The sequence below is a fragment of the Notolepis coatsorum genome (assembly GCF_963971535.1).
Source record: "Notolepis coatsorum genome assembly, chromosome: 5".
NCBI classification, from domain to species: Eukaryota; Metazoa; Chordata; class Actinopteri; order Aulopiformes; family Paralepididae; genus Notolepis; species Notolepis coatsorum.
In genome coordinates this window covers 165178185-165201836 of record NC_140169.1, presented here as the reverse complement: position 1 = coordinate 165201836, position 23652 = coordinate 165178185, and the positions used below count along the sequence as shown (strand labels likewise).

Below are 23652 nucleotides of genomic sequence, written 5' to 3'. Positions count from 1 at the left end.
ACACAATAGTGTTGCGGCTCAATATCACTGTTTAAGCAACAGAGCACACAACCAATGTTCCCTCAAATTTTTTTTCGGTCTGAGCAAACACTCAAACCTCCTGAGCAGACATCAGCAACTACTGAGCAACATACATCACCTGCCGATTAACCAGTTAGTTGATAAGTGGCGGTTTGTAAAAAATCTGAGAATCTTAATTTCCCTCAATGTCTAACATAAAAATATACAAATTTTGCTGATACACGAGAAATAATACAAAAAGGCATATTATATTCCTTAATCAAATATTTATTTGACCATTGATTGACGATACAGAGCAAAGTCCTTACTTTGGCGGCGGCGGTGTGAGTCGTGTCACTAACTTTTGTCTTTTTAGGAGGCTGACTCGTCATTATTTTATTAAGTGAATTATAATGCGACTTCAAGGGTGACCATATTGTGATTTTTTTTTAAAGAGGACACTGCCTTCAGCCTCAAGATACTTAATGATACTCAAAGTTTACTCAAAGATGCCTTATCATTCTAATATATTTAAAGTATGCCTCCTCTGTATGGATATACAATTATTGTTTATATTATTTTATATAACAAAATAATATCTCTCCTATAACCAAAGTTACTCAACATGCTGTATTATGCCTAAAGTAATCTATCTGACAAATCTCAAGAAAATAACAATCAACCTATGACAAAATAATATATATTTTCAAGTCTTATTGGACAAAATAAATAACAAGAAAAATATGAAGTAATGTTCTAAATAATACCTCTTCTGTATTAGAAAATCCAGCTTAAAAAATATATCTTTGTATCTTTTCAATGTAATGTAAATTATAAAACAGTAACCTCACAAAGATACTAATTTAAAAGTGCACTATGCAGTTTCAGATTTGTTGCAATTAGTGTACTAAACTAATTTATTACACATAATCCTTAGAATGATTGTATCATAACAAGCATCTCATCAAACCAAAACATCATTTTGAGGCATCAAAATAGTTTTCAATTATTTTCTTTCTCTCTGTATAGCTGCATGCTTCAATCAATTCGGTCAACTTTGCCATCAAACTCTTGCCTCGCACTGCTTTGTTTGTAATGTTTTTCTGTGTCCATGTGAGCTTTGAGATCGCCACCACTTTTATTAGACACAGAAACATATGGTCAAGCATTGCATGCGTTGCACTCCGCTTCCAATTAGTCTCGACCGGGACGATAAATTGGGAATTTTCTCTGCAGTTAATCTGTAATGTACATTTTCGCGTTTGCATTGTGAGGAGCCAGCGATGCTGGTCGGATCTGTCCGCTTCCTGCTCTGTGTTGTGTGTGTCTGTGTGAGCGCACAGTAGCGCCGCCCACAAAGCACTGAAAGCGAGGCTTCTCTTGGTAACGTCACATGCAACAGGTTACCGCTGTATTCGGTGCAACGCACCAGTCAATTTAACTACATGCATATTTTACACAAACGTTTCTGTGCGCGACAGATTTCAGATGTGCGCGGGAGCATTTTGCCATGTGCACCTTAGGGCGAACATTGCACACAACTAACCTCTACCTTTATGTGAAGATTCAGGTCGAGGCAGAAAAAACCTTTTTCAACCGAGTGTAGGCTGCAGGCCCTGCTTAAGCTCTAACATGAATGTAACGTCTAGCCCTCCTATCAAACCCATATTAGCGAAAGATTCACACGTCGCATCCCCATAATATGTTTGGTGAATAAACACACAGTTTGTAACAAAAAATACAGTCCCTCTTTTTAGGAGGGACTCTTTATTTCTTTCAACAAAATTATATGTGGGCCGGGAAGGGAACAGGGGGGGACCATAGAGGGAAAAAGTCAATTATTTTTTAGCGACGCCTGCCACGAGCCGCTTGGGACTTGCCACCCCGTGGAGCCCCGGAGGGACGGTAAACGATCGGCGGCTGGACATGACGATCCCTACCGTCACCTCCGGGCGTAGATGGGCCGTCTGCAGTGGCGGAGGCGCCCTCTCTCCTCCTGGCCTTCTTCGGCGAAGGGCCAGCAGTGGCGGTGGTAGCAGCGGCGGCTACAGCGGCGGAACCTCGACGACACGCCTGCCATCTGATTCCACCGGCGACATCGGGCGGGGGGAAATGAGGCTGGAGCACGGAGCGCTCCTCCTGCATCTCCCTGCAGGTTGAGGTCATCAGCTGCAGTGCCGACCCGAATAGTCCAGCATCGGAGAGGGGTGCCGTCAGAAGTGGAGTCCTCTTCTTCTCCGGCACACGCGCCTGCTCCAGCCAAAGGTGGTGCTGGATTGGAGTGGCCAGGGCACACACTTTCCCAGCGGCTATAGCCTGCGGCTGAATCAGATGCAGGATGGCTCCTGCCGCCTGGGCGAGCTGATCATGTTGTAAATCAGTCAGCTCCGTGCCGCCCGTCAGTATCCCGGACATGAATCTCGCCAGCTGCGTGATGTTAGAAGTGGCAGCCAGAGATTGCGTCGCGGAGATAAATGACTGGTCACTCCAAAAAGCCAACCTCCTCGCCGATATCCCTTGGGGAACCGGCTTCCGTAACGGCTCCCACACCACCTCAGGACAAAGGAGCGCCGCCATCGGCCTATCAAGCCGAGGCACGCCCTCCTTCATGCCTTCTACCAAACCCACCACCCTCGTGACTTGCACATAGGCGGGGGTAAGGCCCATGATGTGGGAGACCACCTGTCCCTGACGGACGTAGGCCTCCATTGAGGGGAAAAATGGACAGACAACGTCCACCCCTCTCACCGGGCGACGTTGCCATAGATGACCTATGAGATCGTCAGGAATAGGAACAGGCAGTGGCTGCAGCAGCGGCACGCCGTTTGCGACTGCCGCCGCCGCCATGAGCTCGGGGAACAAAGCACGCAGTTCCCCCTGCATACTTTCCCCCACCGAGCTCGCGTCCCTCACATGCAGCAGACATACTGGTTAAGGAGCCACATTCTGATGTGGCTGATAGCAGGGCATCCCGCCGCCGAGTCGGAGGTTCTAACCCAACATCTGCATACGAGGAATCCCAAGGAGACATCTCACCCCCCTCCAGTGTTACCTGGACGGGCGGGGGACATGTCTCCACCGGGGCTTCGAACAAGAACCTGTCCGCATCTACCATGTAGTCCTCTGTTTCCATCGGCCATGGAGAATCAGACGCATCCTCATCCGGCTCCAGCAACTCACCAAAACCAGGCCGTTCGCGTCTGCAAGCCACCATCTTGCGACGGGAGCGAGCTGATGCAAAAAGTTTGCGTCTCAAATCCCCCGCAACCAAAGGCGCCGGCCGCCCAACAGCGGACAAATCCCCGGAAGCAGAAGAACCAGAGCCGGAACCAGGCCATCGCACAGGAGACGGCACTGGTGCACCAGCTCCTTGGAGAGGCAAACTATCCATCGGACGCCTACCGGGCGTGGCTGCCGACCACGAGAGAGGCCTCAACCCCGCTCCAAGACGTACGACAGAGGCGGCAATGGTGAACCGCTGGTGAAGGGTGACGTTGCGAGCGCGACCCTCCGAGCTAAACATTATGACTTAGCTTTTTTCTTTTTAAATATATGAGAGAAGAAAAAAGCAAGAAAAAATGTAAACACGTATCAACTTTCTTTAACTAAACAACCTTGTCAAGTGTGGGTATCTACCGAAGGCACTTCCTTGTGGTGAAAGTGAAGAAGGAGGCGAGTATGTGACCACACACCTGCTTATGAAGGTAAGCGGATAGGGGTGTGGCCAGACAGATGTCGGTATGTAAAGGTACATTGTGGAGTTTTTTATTCAGTGCTAGGCACGAAGTGAGGTTAGTGCAGAATGACGCCGAGCGGAAGCCAGAATGAAATACAACCTTCTGTAGTAGTGAATGGTAAGGTTAACATTCTGTAGTGTGGTAGTGAAAGGTTAACCTTCTGTAGTGTGGTAGTGAAAGGTTAACCTTCTGTAGTGTGGTAGTGAAAGGTTAACATTCTGTAGTGTGGTAGTTAACCTTCTGTAGTGTGGTAGTTAACCTTCTGTAGTGTGGTAGTTAACCTTCTGTAGTGTGGTAGTGAAAGGGCTAACCGTCTGTAGTGTGATTGATTGATTGATTGATTGAAAAGTTTATTAACAGATTGCAGAATGGGTACAGTACAGTACAGCTCAATACATACAATTGTTAAGGGGATGCAGACCAGAGAAAGACTTTCGACTTGTTTACATCAGGGTCCCCCATTTTGGCAGTGAAAGGGTTAACCTTCTGAAGTGTGGTAGGGAAAGGGCTATGACTTGCACTGTAAACGTATACAGCCTAAGATTGCTGGAACTTAACAAGTTATACTTGAACTTGACAAGTTATACTAAAGTGAAATACCCCTTTAATCGCTTTGGCTACCCATAACAAGGTGCCGGAAGCCTGAGATTCTTTGGCCAAACGTACAGAAAATCAATGACCATTAGTCAATTGATAAGTCAAGCTGATTTTTTTCTGTATTGTGTGACCATTTGTGTGTCTATATACCCAGATAGCAAAAAATGAGTGAATCAACGTTGAAATAGGGTTCAGCAGAAATATTGAATCTATGTTGAAGCCTGACATCTAAATTATATAGATCGTTGTCTATGACCCTAACGTTGAATCAACGTTAGGTGTCAACCATAGCTGATACTATATCAATGTTGATTCAACCATCATCTAAATGGTAATCTACATGCACATTTTAGTTGATTTTATATTGAATCAATGTTAGACATCAATGTTTATTCAACCATAATCTAAATGGTACTCTACTTGTACATTTGTAACTTGTACATCTACTTGTAACTTGTAAAGTTAAGGAATCAATACTAATTAATGTACATTTTACATTAAAATATTGCTGCTGATATGTATACATCATAACATTACATGTTTTTTTCCTGCTGTTAAACACACTATTGTTAAATAAATAATAATAAAATTCTTATATGACCATATTTCCAAAAATGTGTGAACAAAAATGACAACATGGCTTTTAAAATGAAAATTTATTTTTTTCTAGGGTATCAGAACTTCCAGTGACTAAAACTTTACAAAAAACAAATAACAGACCTTATAACAGGCTTTCATTAACAATATAGCCACTGCCAGAATAGTGACACACATATTGTGTGTGGTGAGCACACGCATTCATGCACAACGAAGACAAGATTGCAATCATTTTAACTATAAATTTATGAGCTCAAAGTATGAGCTCACTACTGACTGAAATGTCCAACAAAAAGCATCAATTGTCAAATAATATTGATCACATTAACTAGACTAGATGTTTGAGGAAATTAGAAAGGGAACAACTTAACCCTTGTGTCTGATCAGATTCGTATTTGTTTGATAACTTTGCAGTGATGAGCCAACATAATATGTGGCATAATCTTTTAATTATCTTGTATTTTTTTTTTTACTCTTCATAAATTGTTTATTCCACTTCAGCCCGATCATAACCACCACATATTATTTTTTTTGTCATATTTAACAACTCTTTTCAGAAAAGTGGGAGTATTTCATTACAAAAATATAAAAAATGGTTATGATCAGGGCTGAAGTTGAATAAAATATTTATGGAAAAGAAAGTGGGAAATTATTTCAACATAATCTTTTTATGGAGTTTTTCAATTTAGTCCCCTAATAAGAGTATAATACTTTAGTTTTCAGACACAAGGGTTAAATATAAACAATGGCATAGGATTTGAATTTAAACACAGTGGAGCTTAGATGATCTACAGTTGTCCACGACTTATCCTCCAAGGCATCTGCTATATAATAATCTTCAGATTTACTTAAGTGTTATTAGTAGGTTACAGCAGTAAGCATTAGTTTGCTCAGTCAATTATGGCCAATTCGTTTTATATTGTTTAATACAGTTAAATAAATAGATAAATGAAAAGCAATTTTTTTTGGATTACCCCCCCCCCTCCCCCCCCCCCCCCCCTCTGTACCGAAAATAATACCGAACCGTGTCTTCAAAACCGAGGTACGTACCGAACCGTGGATTTTGTGTACCGTTACACCCCTAATGTTTCTATAACTCTCTCCCATATAACTCTCTCCCATACCCTTAACACCAACCGCTGAAGTGCCCTTGAGCAAGGCACTAAACCCCCAACTGCTCCAGTGGAGTTGCTCAGTGGCCAACAGTGTCAGACTGTGGTTGTACTGGGGCCTAACAAAATTAATAGTTGGTTTCAGGTTGGTTGTCAGTTTGGCCATGGGTAGGTAGGGAATTTATTTTATTTTATTTTTTTATTTTATTCTTTCCCACGGCGACTATGGATAGGGAATTTCTTTATTTAATTAAAATGTTCACAACAACATGGATGCATGTACTCTGCCAGCATGTTTAATATCCATAATACTAAATGTTTGACTAAGATTTCTATGAAACTTTTTTTTATATAATTTTTTCTAAAAACTCATAAAATATATTGGGTCGCACCTAAATCGGCAGGGTCGGTCGGCAACCTGAAACCAACTATTAATTTTGTTAGGCCTGGGCAGCTCCCAGGTGTGAATGGAACTCTGTGAATGTGAAGCAGGGCGTAGCTGAAAAAGAGCATCTGTGCTCAGCGAACCTACCCTGGGTAAATAAAGGTTAAAATTAAAAATAAAAAAAATAAACACTGCAAGAACAGGCTGAAGCATAAGTCATTCAAGTAGATGCCGTCCATGGAAGAACAGTGTCCAGGGTAATTCCTTGTACTGTATGAACCAGGGAAACAGTGTGCTGGGGTACCCCAAGTTTGACTCTGGTTCGCTTGACAATTAAGTTTGGGTCACTTCGGTTCCAAGAACAGGCTGAAGCAGCATATTCAAGTAGATGCCGTCCATGGAAGAACAGTGTCCATCAGGGTAATTCCTTGTACTGTATGAACCAGGGAAACAGTGTGTGCTGTGCTGGGGTAGCTGTGCTGTGCTGGGGTACCCTAAGTTTGACTCTGGTTCGCTTGACAATTAAGTTTGGGTCACTTCGGTTCCAAGAACAGGCTGAAGCAGCATAAGTCATTCAAGTAGATGCCAGGGTAATTCCTTGTACTGTATGAACCAGGGAAACAGTGTGTGTGTGTGCTGTGCTGTGGTACCCTAAGTTTGACTCAGGTTCGCTTGACTTAAGTTTGGGTCACTTCGGTTCCTTGAGATGCCTCCCTCCCGGTCTGGCGCATAACGAAGCCACTTCTTGACAGTTTCGCTGTAGTCCTGGTCGGTCAGCTTGGGGTCAAACTGTCGAGCAGCAGCTGATAGACACAAAAATAAAAAAGGGAGGAAGAGAGGTGAGATGATGTACGATGATAAGAGCACCCCTCACTTCACACAAGTGCGATTTTTTTTAATCACTCAATTACTCACTCTGTAGGTCTACAGTAACAAGCTACAGTCAGCATCCAGTTAGACTGGACAGGAAAGAGAATTAAGCAATCGCCTAGCCTGACACCATCTAGGCAATACAATGTGTATCCATGCACTTCTAGATCTATCACAGTGTTTAGAGGGTCTATCACACCCTCTAAACACTGCTAGACCCTCTAAACACTGTGACAGACCCTCTAAACACTGTGACAGACCCGACAAACACTGTGACACCTCTAAACACTGATAGATCTATCAGTGTTTAGAGGGTGTGATAGACCCTCTAAACACTGTGATAGACCCTACAAACACTGATAGACCCTCTAAACACTGTGATAGACCCTCTAAACACTGATAGACCCTCTAAACACTGTGATAGATCTATCAGTGTTTAGAGCAGACCTGGGCATTGTACGGCCCGCGGGCCGCATCCGGCCCGCGGGATGATTCTGACCGGCCCGCGAAAGATTACATGATAATAAAAAAAAAATAAAAAAAAATAAAAAAAAATATTTTTATTTAATATTTTTTTTTTTTTTTTTTTTTACTTTTTTTTTTTTCATGTCAACGTTCACACGCACAGTATACGCTTAGGAGACATGCTCAGAAGATGTTGGTTCTCTTTGGATCCACCTACATACAGTATGTGAACAGACATTCTCAGTCATGACGTTTACCAAGTCCAGGTACAGATCCTCTCTCACTGATGAACATCTGGCAGCTGTGCTTCGCATCTCCACCTCAGACATGCAACCTGACTTTGATGGACTTGTTAAAGCTCAACAGAGACTGGATTTCTCACACTGAATGAAAAAAAAGAACTGAAGAACACTAAAATGTGGAAATATAACAAGTGAAATGGGACACTTGATCTTTTTTGCACAGTTCTAAAAACATTAAATGTTTAATATAGGCATGTAAAGTAAAAAAGGCTACAAAACTGGGACACTTTTCTTTACACAGTTCAGTGACATGTTTTGTTTATTTTTGCTATAAGATGATGTGATGTCTTTAGAAAGCTAAGAAAATCCTTGTTTCAATAGTATATGAAACTCAAAATGCCCTTTGTTATTAATGTTTCACATTTTGTTTATCATTTTGGAAATAAATTCTATTTGAATAAATGATATTTTTGAAAGCTAACCTCACCTTTTAATTGCCAAATAATAACATACACTCTTACCAGGGGTCAAAACAATGCCATTTACTGCTTTTTATATAGAAATAAAATGTATATTATGCATAATTGAGTTTGGAATTTTGGCCCGGCCCCCCAACATATTTTCAGTTGCTCATTCGGCCCCCCAGGAAAAATAATTGCCCACCCCTGGTTTAGAGGGTCTATCACAGTTTTTGTCGGGTCTATCACAGTGTTTGTCGAGTCTGTCACAGTGTTTAGAGGGTCTGTCACAGTGTTTAGAGGGTCTGTCACAGTGTTTAGAGGGTCTATCAGTGTTTAGAGGATCTATCAGTGTTTAGAGGGTCTATCAGTGTTTAGAGGGTCTGTCAGTGTTTGTATCAGGGTGGGTGTCGTCTTAGTCTAGTGGTGAGAGCTGTGTTTGTTTCAGGGTGGGATGCTTAGTCAAGTGGTGAGAGCACTCAAACCACAACTACAATCATTGTTGGTTCGACTACCGGTCACTTTTTGACTTTTGCTGACTTATACAAGACGTATGAGGATATAACATAATGTACATTATGTACCTTTTTTCCTGTGGTCGATCATTTACATCTCTCTTGAGACTTGTGGTGCCAGCTAGCTAACATCTATGATGAAATGAAACCTCACCAAATCTTTGCTGATTTTGATCGAGTCCTTGAACACGGTCCAAACCACAGCCTCGTTGCAGGCGGGGGTGGTCAAGGAGCCCAGGTAGCGGTAGTACTTGGTACGATCCACTCCTTCTAGCAGATCGTCCAGCGAAAGGCCTGCTGGCAGGGACGCGTGCTGACCTGAAGACGAAGAGACACAGACACACTTTCTCAGAGACGAAGAGACACACGTCCTCAAAGAAGAAGAGACACAGACACACATCCTCAAAGAAGAGACACACATCCTCAGAAAAGAGACGCAGACACACATCCTCAGAGACACAGACCGGTTAACTGTCTGTCGTGTGATAGTGAAAGGGTTAACCGTCTGTAGTGTGATAGTGAAAGGGTTAACAAGTCTTAAAAAGTATTACGTTCATAATTCTCCATTTAAAGCCTTAAAAGGTCTTGGTTTAACTTGTTGAACCCTGCAGACAGTCAGCCTGATAGGAGATGATTTAACTTGTTGAACCTGCAGCCAGACAGGAGATGATTTAACTTGTTGAACCTACAGGCAGACTGATAGATGATTTAACTTGTTGAACCTGCAGCCAGACAGCCTGATAGGAGATGATTTAACTCTCGTTGGACAAGGCAACACATATTGAAACATCCTCTTACCTTTCAGCATGACGTTGCTCAGGTGGGAGGTCAAGGCGTTCCAACTGGCAGGTGAGTTAGTCGCATTTCCAGACATTTCCTGTCAAAACGCAGTCATGGTTTAGCGCTCGAGTCTATTGTACCCTGTTCTCTCACACACACACACTAAAGCTGTCCCCGAAGCCTGTTTTTGGGATTCGAACTTCGTCAGGGTTTTTCAAACGGACATTTGATCCTACGTTTTTAATAAAAAAATAAATCTTTAAAAAAAAATGTATTTCTTTTTTTATATATATAAATATCCTCAAACTAAATCCTCAATTTGAATAAAGTGAGTCTTTTTCTTTTATTAAATCAACTTTCTTTAATGAATATAATTCATCAGTTTTTAATACTATAATATTAGTGTAGCCTAATCTCTATCTGCAACTGTGAAGAAAAACCCCATTGGTTTAAACAGAATGAATAGACATAAACAATTAAAAATAATAGATTTATTTTTTTAATTAAAAATGAAAATTTTCTAATGTTGATTTAGAATTTGAATGCCAACGTAATGAACGAAGGTCCGAACGCCCAAACACACACACACCCTCACCTCGTTGAAGAAGCCGAAGGCAGCCAGCCCGGCGGGGTCGGCGACGCCCAGCGACGTGTTCCCGCCGTAGGACGACTTGAGGTTCACGATGTGCATCTGAGGGGAAGCCATGCGGGGGTTAATGAACATCTGGGGCTCAAAACGCTCGCCTGCGCCCACTTCTTTGGACTCCTTTTTCAACGCACCTGCATCTTTTTTCTATTGTTTCAATGGTTTTATATGAACCTACAGGCAGACTGATAGGAGATGATTTAACTTGTTGAACCTGCAGCCAGACTGATAGGAGATGATTTAACTTGTTGAACCTGCAGCCAGACAGCCTGATAGGAGATGATTTAACTCTCGTTGGACAAGGCAACACATATCGAAACATCCTCTTACCTTTCAGCATGACGTTGCTCAGGTGGGAGGTCAAGGCGTTCCAACTGGCAGGTGAGTTAGTCGCATTTCCAGACATTTCCTGTCAAAACGCAGTCATGGTTTAGCGCTCGAGTCTATTGTACCCTGTTCTCTCACACACACACACTAAAGCTGTCCCCGAAGCCTGTTTTTGGGATTCGAACTTCGTCAGGGTTTTTCAAACGGACATTTGATCCTACGTTTTTAATTAAAAAAAAATCTTTAAAAAAAAATGTATTTCTTTTTTTATATATATAAATATCCTCAAACTAAATCCTCAATTTGAATAAAGTGAGACTTTTTCTTTTATTAAATCAACTTTCTTTAATGAATATAATTCATCAGTTTTTAATACTATAATATTAGTGTAGCCTAATCTCTATCTGCAACTGTGAAGAAAAACCCCATTGGTTTAAACAGAATGAATAGACAAACAATTAAAAATAGATTTATTTTTTTAATTAAAAATGAAAATTTTCTAATGTTGATTTAGAATTTGAATGCCAACGTAATGAACGAAGGTCCGAACGTTCGAACGCCCAAACACACACACACATCCTCACCTCGTTGAAGAAGCCGAAGGCAGCCAGCCCGGCGGGGTCGGCGACGCCCAGCGACGTGTTCCCGCCGTAGGACGACTTGAGGTTCACGATGTGCATCTGAGGGGAAGCCATGCGGGGGTTAATGAACATCTGGGGCTCAAAACGCTCGCCTGCGCCCACTTCTTTGGACTCCTTTTTCAACGCACCTGCATCTTTTTTCTATTGTTTCAATGGTTTTATATGAACCTACAGGCAGACTGATAGGAGATGATTTAACTTGTTGAACCTGCAGCCAGACTGATAGGAGATGATTTAACTTGTTGAACCTGCAGCCAGACAGCCTGATAGGAGATGATTTAACTCTCGTTGGACAAGGCAACACATATCGAAACATCCTCTTACCTTTCAGCATGACGTTGCTCAGGTGGGAGGTCAAGGCGTTCCAACTGGCAGGTGAGTTAGTCGCATTTCCAGACATTTCCTGTCAAAACGCAGTCATGGTTTAGCGCTCGAGTCTATTGTACCCTGTTCTCTCACACACACACACACACTAAAGCTGTCCCCGAAGCCTGTTTTTGGGATTCGAACTTCGTCAGGGTTTTTCAAACGGACATTTGATCCTACGTTTTTAATAAAAAAAAAATCTTTAAAAAAAAAAATTTATTTCTTTTTTTATATATATAAATATCCTCAAACTAAATCCTCAATTTGAATAAAGTGAGTCTTTTTCTTTTATTAAATCAACTTTCTTTAATGAATATAATTCATCCGTTTTTAATACTATAATATTAGTGTAGCCTAATCTCTATCTGCAACTGTGAAGAAAAACCCCATTGGTTTAAACAGAATGAATAGACAAACAATTAAAAATAGATTTATTTTTTTAATTAAAAATGAAAATTTTCTAATGTTGATTTAGAATTTGAATGCCAACGTAATGAACGAAGGTCCGAACGTTCGAACGCCCAAACACACACACACATCCTCACCTCGTTGAAGAAGCCGAAGGCAGCCAGCCCGGCGGGGTCGGCGACGCCCAGCGACGTGTTCCCGCCGTAGGACGACTTGAGGTTCACGATGTGCATCTGAGGGGAAGCCATGCGGGGGTTAATGAACATCTGGGGCTCAAAACGCTCGCCTGGGCCCACTTCTTTGGACTCCTTTTTCAACGCACCTGCATCTTTTTTCTATTGTTTCAATGGTTTTATATGAACCTACAGGCAGACTGATAGGAGATGATTTAACTTGTTGAACCTGCAGCCAGACTGATAGGAGATGATTTAACTTGTTGAACCTGCAGCCAGACAGCCTGATAGGAGATGATTTAACTCTCGTTGGACAAGGCAACACATATCGAAACATCCTCTTACCTTTCAGCATGACGTTGCTCAGGTGGGAGGTCAAGGCGTTCCAACTGGCAGGTGAGTTAGTCGCATTTCCAGACATTTCCTGTCAAAACGCAGTCATGGTTTAGCGCTCGAGTCTATTGTACCCTGTTCTCTCACACACACACACACACACTAAAGCTGTCCCCGAAGCCTGTTTTTGGGATTCGAACTTCGTCAGGGTTTTTCAAACGGACATTTGATCCTACGTTTTTAATAAAAAAAAAATCTTTAAAAAAAAAATTTATTTCTTTTTTTATATATATAAATATCCTCAAACTAAATCCTCAATTTGAATAAAGTGAGTCTTTTTCTTTTATTAAATCAACTTTCTTTAATGAATATAATTCATCAGTTTTTAATACTATAATATTAGTGTAGCCTAATCTCTATCTGCAACTGTGAAGAAAAACCCCATTGGTTTAAACAGAATGAATAGACATAAACAATTAAAAATAATAGATTTATTTTTTTAATTAAAAATGAAAATTTTCTAATGTTGATTTAGAATTTGAATGCCAACGTAATGAACGAAGGTCCGAACGTTCGAACACCCAAACACACACACACATCCTCACCTCGTTGAAGAAGCCGAAGGCAGCCAGCCCGGCGGGGTCGGCGACGCCCAGCGACGTGTTCCCGCCGTAGGACGACTTGAGGTTCACGATGTGCATCTGAGGGGAAGCCATGCGGGGGTTAATGAACATCTGGGGCTCAAAACGCTCGCCTGCGCCCACTTCTTTGGACTCCTTTTTCAACACACCTGCATCTTTTTTCTATTGTTTCAATGGTTTTATATGTACAGTACAAATGTCATTCAATCAATCACAGTGAAGGTGATTGATTGATTGAACATTTTATTAACAGATTGCAGAATGGGTACAATACAGTACGGCTCAATACACACAATTGTTAAAGTGGAAATGAAGCAGTGCGATAAATACATATTCATAGCATCACATTAGTATTTAGATAAGCCACAGAAGAAATCACGTTATAAAAATAAGCAGTTTCTAAGAAAAAAACGATTTGTTGTGTACATTTCTGAAGCATTTAGCATTATGGGCGCAGCCATTTTGTTGCTGACGTCATGCCACTGGTTGAGTTTATACACTGCTGGTTAGCTGCCTATAGTGAATGGGTCAGTCAGTAAATAAAATGTTGCCTATAAAACAACGGGACCGCGGTGGTTCTGTTTGTATTGCTCCTGGCTGTTCAAACAAATTTTACCATGTGAGAGAGAGGAAAGTTGGTTAATTTCCACAAACTACCAGTGAAAAAAACAGTGTTGTTGACATGTTGGCTCGGGCTGGCTGCACTCAGGCGGCGCGACCAGCCTGTTGGACAGGGAATGAGGATCTGCAGAGAACACTTCATTGCCTCGGATTATGTTGTTGGGGGTGGAAGGTTTTTCCAGAAGACCACTAATCAGCTGAAGCCGGACGCGGTTCCCTCGGTCTTCGACAGACAGACCGGCGTTAGCTCTCGCTAGCTAGTTGGCACCAGCCGGGGACCGGCGTTAGCTCTCGGGAGCGATGGCTAGCTAGTTAGCACCAGCCGGCGACCGGCGTTAGCAACCGGAGCGTCGCGGAGCATTCAGCCTGCTGGCTACCTAGACCCACTTCAACCAGCGTCGCGGAGCATTCAGCCTGCTGGCTACACAGCTTGTCGGTGTGCTGGAGCCTGGAGCCAGCTACCGTTAGCTTGCAGAGGCTCCAGCACACCGACAAGCTGTGTAGCCAGCTACCGTTAGCTTGCAGAGGCTCCAGCACACCGACAAGCTGTGTAGCCAGCTACCGTTAGCTTGCAGAGGCTCCAGCACACCGACAAGCTGTGTAGCCAGCTACCGTTAGCTTGCAGAGGCTCCAGCACACCGACAAGCTGTGTAGCCAGCTACCGTTAGCTTGCAGAGGCTCCAGCACACCGACAAGCTGTGTAACCAGCAGGCTGAATGCTCCGCGACGCTGGTTGAAGTGGGTCTAGGTAGCCAGCAGGCTGAATGCTCCGCGACGCTCCGGTTGCTAACGCCGGTCGCCGGCTGGTGCTAACTAGCTAGCCATCGCTCCCGAGAGCTAACGCCGGTCCCCGGCTGGTGCCAACTAGCTAGCGATCGCTCCCGAGAGCTAACGCCGGTCTGTCTGTCGAAGACCGAGGGAACCGCGTCCGGCTTCAGCTGATTAGTGGTCTTCTGGACAAACATCCCACCCCAACAACATAATCCGAGGCAATGAAGTGTTCTCTGCAGATCCTCCTTCCCTGTCCAACAGGCTGGTCGCGCCGCCTGAGTGCAGCCAGCCCGAGCCAACATGTCAACAACACTGTTTTTTTCACTGGTAGTTTGTGGAAATTAACCAACTTTCCTCTCTCTCACATGGTAAAATTAGTTTGAACAGCCAGGAGCAATACAAACAGAACCACCGCGGTCCCGTTGTTTTGTAGGCAACATTTTATTTACTGACTGACCCATTCACTATAGGCAGCTAACCAGTGTATACACCCAACCAGCGGTATGACGTCAGCCATGACGTCAGCAACAAAATGGCGGCGCCCATGTTGAAAACAGGGATATTATATTATATTTTTCAGACAAATAAGATAGATTTCACATTTGATTATAGAACCCTGTCTTACACAAGGTACACAACAAACAAACTAGGATCACATTGCTCACTGCTTCATTTCCACTTTAAGGGGATGCAGACCAGAGAAAGACTTTCGTCTTGTTTACATCAGGGTCCCCCATTTTGAATTCATAATGAATTGTAAGTAAGGGTGCAATTAGCACCGTGCAATACATTCTTTGTGGATCTAGCCCCCAGTCTGATCCCTAGTCGAACCCGTACCTCCATGGCGTAGCGCTTGCCGTTCACCGTGTGCTCGGACCCCTTCACCTCAGAGCCGTTGCCCCAGTGCAGGTGGAACTGTAGGCTGTCGTAGGCCTCGGACAGACCCCCCCCGGACACCTGCACGCCACTCCTCAGAGTCACTTTGACTGGAAGACAAACAAACAGAGGGTGGGTTCAGCTACGTACCGCGACGCTACGGGTTCAAATCCTGGCTTATGACCTTTCGTTGAATTGTCATGGTGCACAATTCGTCTAACTAAACTGTCCCTCTATTCATAACTGCCCTCTATTCATAACTGCTAAACTGTCCTCTATTCATAACTGCTAAACTGTCCTCTATTTATAACTGCTATTTGCTAAACTTCTCCGAAGTTGCCTACTGCAGCTTTAATAATCCAAAACACAGAATAATGCATTGAGTTTTAAAGCACATTCTTGCATACAAAAAAATAAGTTATTCCAGAAAGCCAGGGCACAAAACGTTGAATAATAAACTGAACAAGCATAACATGCACACAGAGTCAGACATGATGGGGTTGTACAAGAGCATGTGGATGAAAAACATCTCCATACAGGCCTACATGTCCCCGTCCTTAACCACCCCTAGGTCAGGGGTCTGGACTGGGAGAGAGGTCCTCTAGTCTAGGTCAGGGGTCTGGACTGGGAGAGAGGGCCTCTAGGTCAGGGGTCTGGACTGGGAGAGAGGTCCTCTAGTCTAGGTCAGGGGTCTGGACTGGGAGAGAGGGCCTCTAGGTCAGGGGTCTGGACTGGGAGAGAGGTCCTGGACAGGGGTCTGGACTGGGAGAGAGGTCCTGGACAGGGGTCTGGACTGGGAGAGAGGTCCTCTAGGACAGTGGTCTCCAGGGGGTCTTCTTGTTGGGATGGAGGTGATGCACTGAACACAAACTACACCCAGACTGACTGGAGACTCGAGTGAAAGGAATCCTGTTTCTCCTCAAACTAGAAACTATTTACAAACAGTCTGGTGGCGTTGTTCTAAATGACTACTAATCATCCTGTTTATTTTTGTTCCTCTTTATGTGACTGAATACTATCGTTTATCAATACATGTTCCCTATAGTTTATCAATACAGGTCCCTATCCTTTCTCAATACAGGGTCCCTATCCTTTCTCAATACAGGGTCCCTATCCTTTCTCAATACAGGGTCCATATCCTTTCTCAATACAGGGTCCCTATCCTTTCTCAATACAGGGTCCCTATCCTTTCTCAATACAGGGTCCCTATCCTTTCCCAATACAGGGTCCCTATCCTTTCTCAATACAGGGTCCCTATCATTGCTCACCTGTCTTGCCGGTGTTCTCGCTCTCGTACAGGGCAGAGGTGTTGCCGTAGTTGACGAAGGAGAAGGCAGTGAGGGCAGAGTCCTCGGTGGCATTAGCCTACACAATGTCGATGGGAGACTGTCTGGAACCATTGCAATGGTCTGGGGCGATAGTGGGCCAGTGGCTGTCACCTGGATACAAAATATAGTATAGTTTAGTAATACATAGATATTATATGATGGAGTGTTAAACATTTTTTAAAGTGTCTAAAGTGAATGTTAAAAGTGAGTGTTTAAAGTAGAATGCGCCAACATTATGGGAAATTATCTTATCGTCTTCTCCAGAGTCAGACAAGAAGATAGATACCAGTTTCCTCTCTGTGCATTCAGTAGAAAGATAGCCTGCTGAAAGCTAGCCTAGCTTAGCGCAATGAATGGAAACAGAACAGGCAAGCTAGCCTAGCTTAGCACAATGAATGGAAGCAGGTACAGACCAGCTAGCCTAGCTTAGCACAATGAATGGAAACAGAACAGGCCAGCTAGCCTAGCTTAGCACAATGAATGGAAGCAGATACAGACCAGCTAGCCTACTGTAGCACAATGAATGCAAGTGGATACAAACCAGCTAGCCTAGCTTAGCACAATGAATGGAAACAGAACAGGCCAGCTAGCCTAGCTTACTGTAGCACAATGAATGCAAGTGGATACAAACCAGCTAGCCTAGCTTACTGTAGCACAATGAATGCAAGTGGATACCCACCAGGGGATCATCCCTATGTTCCCCCGGTCCTATGTTCCCCGGGTTCTATGTTCCTCGCTTTGATTGATTATAATATGACTCATAGCAGAATTAGTTATCAATAACCTACCTGTATAAATGTTAAAAGTTGTTGCAAATATTTGTTTTCCCTCATAAATATACCACTATATACATTAATTTCTTATATTAGTTTTAAAATGACCATTTAACAGTTTAACAGTGCTCTGAAAATGCTCTGAGAACATGCGGTCATCATTCACTGTTTTAAGCACAAACACATTAGGGAGGGAGGGAGAGAGACAGGCCCGGCCTGTATGCCTGCACCCTGCCATGTTGGTTTACCATGACTTTTTAGCAAGCAAGGTAGCAGCAATGCTAAGCTAACTGATCGTGCCAGTGTATCCTGTTAAAGAATACATCATAAGCCACATTTTGAAACGTTACTGACGTTATCCTACATAAAATGTATAACAGTATATACAACAGGTGGATATCACTAAACACCAAAATCAAGAAACAATCATAGCTAACTGCTAACGCTACTAGCTAAATTAGCTTCAGCTAGCAGGCATGAATAACTGTTATTATTACATGGCGTTTTCACATTCGCCGAAATGCTTGCTTGTGATTGGTCAACAGCCCCCCGACTGCGGTCATTATTTTTCGATAATGACCGCAGATTTTTCAATAATGACCGCAGAGCGCAGCTGTTCGCAATCAAGCCCACTGACACACACTGTTTCAGTGCTGCCGGCGATGACAGGGGGCGGAGCAACGAGCGGAGCCTGAACACAGCGGAGCCAGAACAGAGGCTGCTGCTCGCGATAATAATAATCACTTTATTTGGGCTGACAGAGCCACAGAACTGCGATTTGTCAAATGAATTAGGTATATTGTTAGTAAGTTAGCCATGTAATAAGCGGGATAATGTATAGCTTTACTCGGTCATTGTCGCAAAATAATTGACCTTCACTCCGTTTAAAACACCTCGGCGCGGCGCCTCGGTATTTTAAACTCCGTGTCGGTCAATTATTTTGCGACAATGACCTCCTAGCCATACATTATCCCTTACATATAATATTCTCTACCATGTAAAAACGAACACGGCACTACTCCGCTGGCGTTTGCAATCGAAAGCATACATACAACATACAACATACAACATACAACATAATCGACATTATTGCCATGCAGTACTCACCGATGCAGAGAGACATGAGGTAGCAGCCAGGAAGCTGCCGCACAGGTGCATTCTGGGAGGCGGGGCAGCACAAGTGCAGTGCAGTCTGGGTGATGAGACAATGACAACAGCATGTTGAGCAGCATCCGTTGATTCAACATTTATTAGATATTGGCATTTCAATCATTAAAATGCAACCACAAAACAATATTGATTCAATGATATGTTTTCAACATTAGTCAATTGCTTTAAAGGTTAATGGGTGATTCAACATCAATCGTCGACCTTAACCAAAAATCAAGCATTGTGACCATAAATCAACATTGAATTAACACCTTTTGCTATCTGGGTATGGAATTGCATACTGCTTTTATTCCTGTGACAAATCCATACCGTACGTTATCGACGAATAATAAAAAATTAAATAAAATAAACTATATGTAGCACCCTGAATATGTGGCTATTATTCAGAAGTGCTGATTTGCCTTTTATCTCCCCTTTGTGCACAAAGACATATTAACTAGTTTCCATGGATATTCCCTCGAACAATGACGCAGGTTTCCCCTTCTTTCACCGGCTGGAATATGGATTATAAACAGTAAACTGAAGCATATTCTTCCACCCAGTGCTTCCTGTGGGGCTAGTTGGTGGTCCAGCAGGGGGCGGCGGTGGCAGGCGGAGCGCACGAGAGAGAGACAGAGAAGGAAGCAAGTCAACGGGAATGGAAGTGAGGAGGAGCAGCCTCTTCGACGTTGGACTTCGACCTGGGTGGTCGTGTTGTTGAAGGAGCCCCGTTGTGGACCACACGGGTGAACGTATTGAACTTGAGTATATTACGGGTTATACTAGAAATATAAGCGTAGTAGCGTGTTGCATGTTCCCCACTGAATAACCCTAGTGATACTACGAGTTATCCTAGAAGAACGCGGTATAGCCAAGAGTTGGCTTATGTTAACGTTATCCCCTCCAGTGAGGTGCCCAGCCAGCGTGGCTTGAAGAGGACCGGTGTTTAGAGGCACCCTGCGTCATTGTATGTCGCGGCTAGCAGGAGGGCTGTTTGGGACCCACAGAGTAGCTTCAGTTAAGGTAGGGAAAGATTATTGTCGCGTGTTTATTGACCTTCAACAGCCTGTCTTCGCCGGCGTTCTGCATCGGCTCTGCACCGGCTGTCTTCAGCCCAGCACGGGAGTGCGTCTCGTCCAGCAGGGGTCGCCTTCACCCAGCACGCGCTCTCAGCCCGCTACTGCTCCCTCTGCTCCAGCCCCGCTTGCTAGCGCCCGTGACGAGAGCGTTCGACGCCATCTTACCACCCGGACAGTGGTGGCACGGCGAGGCCGCCATCTTGGTTGAGTACATTAGAGCCTCGGTGCTCAGGCTCCTATTGCACAGTACACAGTGTGATGCGGACTACGGGCGAAGCTAAGGTTGCTAACTACAGTTCACAGGGGTACCCCATAAACATTACATGCCGGCATTAGTATAGGACTTTTGTTTTGGTAAAGTGGGCCCACCTTTTCATTTTCTTTGTGTGTGATAACGTGTTTGTTCTTTAATAATATTTTCCCATCTAATTAACCCTTTCCCTGTGGGGAGGTTACAGACCTGTTGTATCATAAGTAAAGCCTTAGAGAGGTATTATCCCTACCATATAATTAAAGCCTGAGAGAGGTATTATCCCTGGTACTAACCCAGACGTGGGTGATGAGTCAAGCACCTTGAAGTATATAAAGGACCGTGCATCGAGACCAACTCAAGACCTGTCCCTTCCCGGCCTCCGACCCGGAAGTGCGGGCGAGGGCCCCTTGACAGATCCCTGTGGCACCGCGGAGCTCGTCCGAATCAGACATCGGAGATGCTTTCGAGTACCGTCGGGAACCGCATCCTAGGACGTGTAACCACCCCGGGCCCCTGCGGGACGCCCCTGAAGAGGCAGCGAACGCCGAGTCAGAGGTGGAGTCGACCCCCTCAGGAGAGGATGGGGAGGATGGCGGAGACGGAGTCGAAGAGGAGGCCGCTGGCGGTCCACCGATGGCCCCGGAGGGCGAGGCTGTGGTCAATGACCCGCCAACGGGCACTGAAGAATCCGACACGGAGTCGGAGGTGGGGGAAGTGGAACCCACCCGGCCCCAGAGGAGCACCAGAGGTTGGCTACCCGCTCGGTATCGCCAGGACTACGTGCTCAAGAGTGTGTTTGTTGAACAGTGTTTCCAATTCATGAAGGAGTGTGTGAAACTGTTGGCATAATGTGTGATTGTCGATCTATGTGTGAAACTGTTGGTCTCAGGACCGTTTTCATGCATGCGTTGGTTGGTGTTTCATTGAGTTAACTTGCAGAGGACTTAGCAAGTTCAAAGTGGGGGGAAATGTAGCACCCTGAATATGTGGCTATTATTCAGAAGTGCTGACTTGCCTTTTATCTCCCCTTTGTGCACAAAGACATATTAACTAGTTTCCATGGATATTCCCTCGAACAATGACGCAGGTTTCTCCTTCTTTTGTTTAATAATATTTTCCCATCTAATTAACCCTTTCCCTGTGGGGAGGTTACAGACCTGTTGTATCATAAGTAAAGCCTTAGAGAGGTATTATCCCTACCATATAATTAAAGCCTGAGAGAGGTATTATCCCTGGTACTAACCCAGACGTGGGTGATGAGTCAAGCACCTTGAAGTATATTATCCCTGGTACTAACCCAGAGGTGGGTGTATAATATAAGTGTCTATAAGGTATTGAGTTACAAATTGAGTAATAGTAGGACTTCATTCTATTTGACCCATTCCTATTAAATCTTTGTAACTGAACAGTACAATTAATATAAAGAATTAGATGGGGTTCTGTGTGCGTGTCCCTTCCTGAGCCTATAAACAACTATTTTGGTGTGGGTAACGTTAATACAATTAACCCCTTCCTATCCAACTCTCCCCTTTTCATTATAAGGTTTCTAGTGGTCATCAAGGGAGGGTACTGCTTGCGGGAGGAACGAATCTATTTATGCATGTTAGTCACTAGGTGTGGGAGGGTTAACGGAGGTATTCAGGGGAGTGAGAGCGAGTTGGGGAGTACTGCTGACCGCCCCGGAGAGGCGAGGAAGACCAGAGTGCCAAACCAGGTTGGTAAATCCCGGGCCCCATTCACTCCCACTACCGGGCCCCAGTTTGACGCTCCAGGCCCAAAGACGAGGGTGCAGTCAGACGGAGCTCTACTGCGTCCAGCTACCTTGTGACTGCCAGCAACCGTTCCCACAAAGATAATCCACCATGCTACATTTGGCGTCACGAACAGGATCAACATCCTAACTTACTCCCTTGACCGGGACCCGTAGAGAGACCCACGATGTCCGAAGAGGAGACCCACGCCGCGCAGGAGATGGCGGCAAAGTTTGAGGAGCTGCAGGAGGAGTGTCGGCCTCAGGCGGCACTACTAAAGCAGCAAGCCGCAGCGATGAAGGAGTTGACCGAACAGGCACTCCAAGAGAAGCGCTAGACTCAGGCGGCCCTACAGGAAAACCGAAAACCGAAGACCCCGGTCAGTGTCCGCCTGGGAGAGTTCCTCGACCGCCGACAAATAGACGGCGAGACCGTGAGAGAGTTTGCTTACGACCTACAGGAGCGGATGCGTCGCATACAGGGCCGAGACCCCCGACAGGTCGCGGATCCTGCCGCCCGGCTGCAGGCGCAGTTCGTGCTAGGCCTGAGGAATGAGATGCTGCGACGTGAGATGAGGAAGTACGTAAAGGAGGACAGGGAGCGGACATTTCTCGAATTGATGATGGCGGCGATAGACTGGTCCGAAGAGGAGATGGTCCTGCCCCCCACTAGGGGTGGCGCCCGGGCCCTGGTCCACGCCGCGGCCGCGGAGGGACGAGAGGCCCCGCTGAGCGTAGACTCGCTACAGGAAGCTATTAAGCAGCTCTTCGCAGGGCAGGAGCGGCTGGGCGCATGCCAGGAGCAACTCTTCCAGGCCTTCCAACAGGAGCGAGACGCGACCCGGAGAGGCGCCCCCGGACGGCAACACCGAGACGACGCGCCCGCCGCTAAGCGGGAACCGCCCCGCTGGGACGAAGAGGGCAGGCTGATTTGCTATGCCTGCAATCAGCCGGGCCACATCAGCAGGGATTGCCCCCGCCCAGCCAGCGGGCCACGCCCAGCCTCTGCTCCCACCCCCGAAGCTACGGGCCCGTCTGGGCACCAATCCGGACCACGAAGGGCAGTCGACGCCGTAGCGGCAGGAGCCGCCGACTCGGCCACGGAGGACCCCGAGACGCAGGACGTGCACGGGGAGTGCTTCACGCTAGACGTCCAGATCGACGGTGTCGAGACCCGCTGCCTCTTCGACACAGGCGCAGAGGTCACCACCATGGCGGAGAGCCACTTCCGAAGACACTTCCCGCGGACGAAGCTGACCCCCGCCAACTGGATCACTCTCACCGCAGCCAACGGTTTGGAGATCCCAGTGGTGGGATGCCTCTACGCCGAGGTGAAGTCCCTGGATATGACATTCACGGGGAAATGCATATTCATAGTAAAGGACGACCACGCCCGAGTGCCGCCAAGAGGTGCCATCCAGGGACTTCTGGGCATGAACGTGCTCGGCGGAGTAGACGGCCTGTTCCAGGGGATCAAGGGGATGCGCGGGGCGAGCCGAAGCCGCGCCGACGCTAGAAGCGTCGCCGTCCGCCGTGTGGTCGCCGCCATAGCCCAAGAAGCCCGGGAGTGTACCGCCCCGGGAAGGATGGGGTACGTCAAGGTGGCCGGCAGGGAGCCGGTGGTCATTCCCCCGCACACGGGCCGCTGTGAGACGACGGCAGGGATGCGGCGTCCTGTGATGTTAGAGAACACTCCGAGTGCCAACCTGCCCCTGGACTACTGGTGGCGAACGTGGTGGTGTACACCCGACAGGGAAGA

General features: G+C 45.5%; 1 protein-coding gene across 1 annotated transcript; it reads right to left on the bottom strand.

Moving 5' to 3' along the window:
• Positions 1-9099: 9099 nt before the first annotated feature.
• On the bottom strand, positions 9100-22039 carry LOC311228456 (carbonic anhydrase 4-like; the record flags this gene model as incomplete). Its single annotated transcript, XM_084314363.1, has 6 exons — positions 9100-9296; positions 9777-9855; positions 10354-10449; positions 15523-15671; positions 16830-16926; positions 22013-22039. The coding sequence occupies 6 exons, from the start codon at positions 22037-22039 to the stop codon at positions 9100-9102; spliced, it is 645 nt and encodes a 214-aa protein (XP_084170489.1).
• Between the last annotated feature and the right edge of the window lie 1613 nt (positions 22040-23652).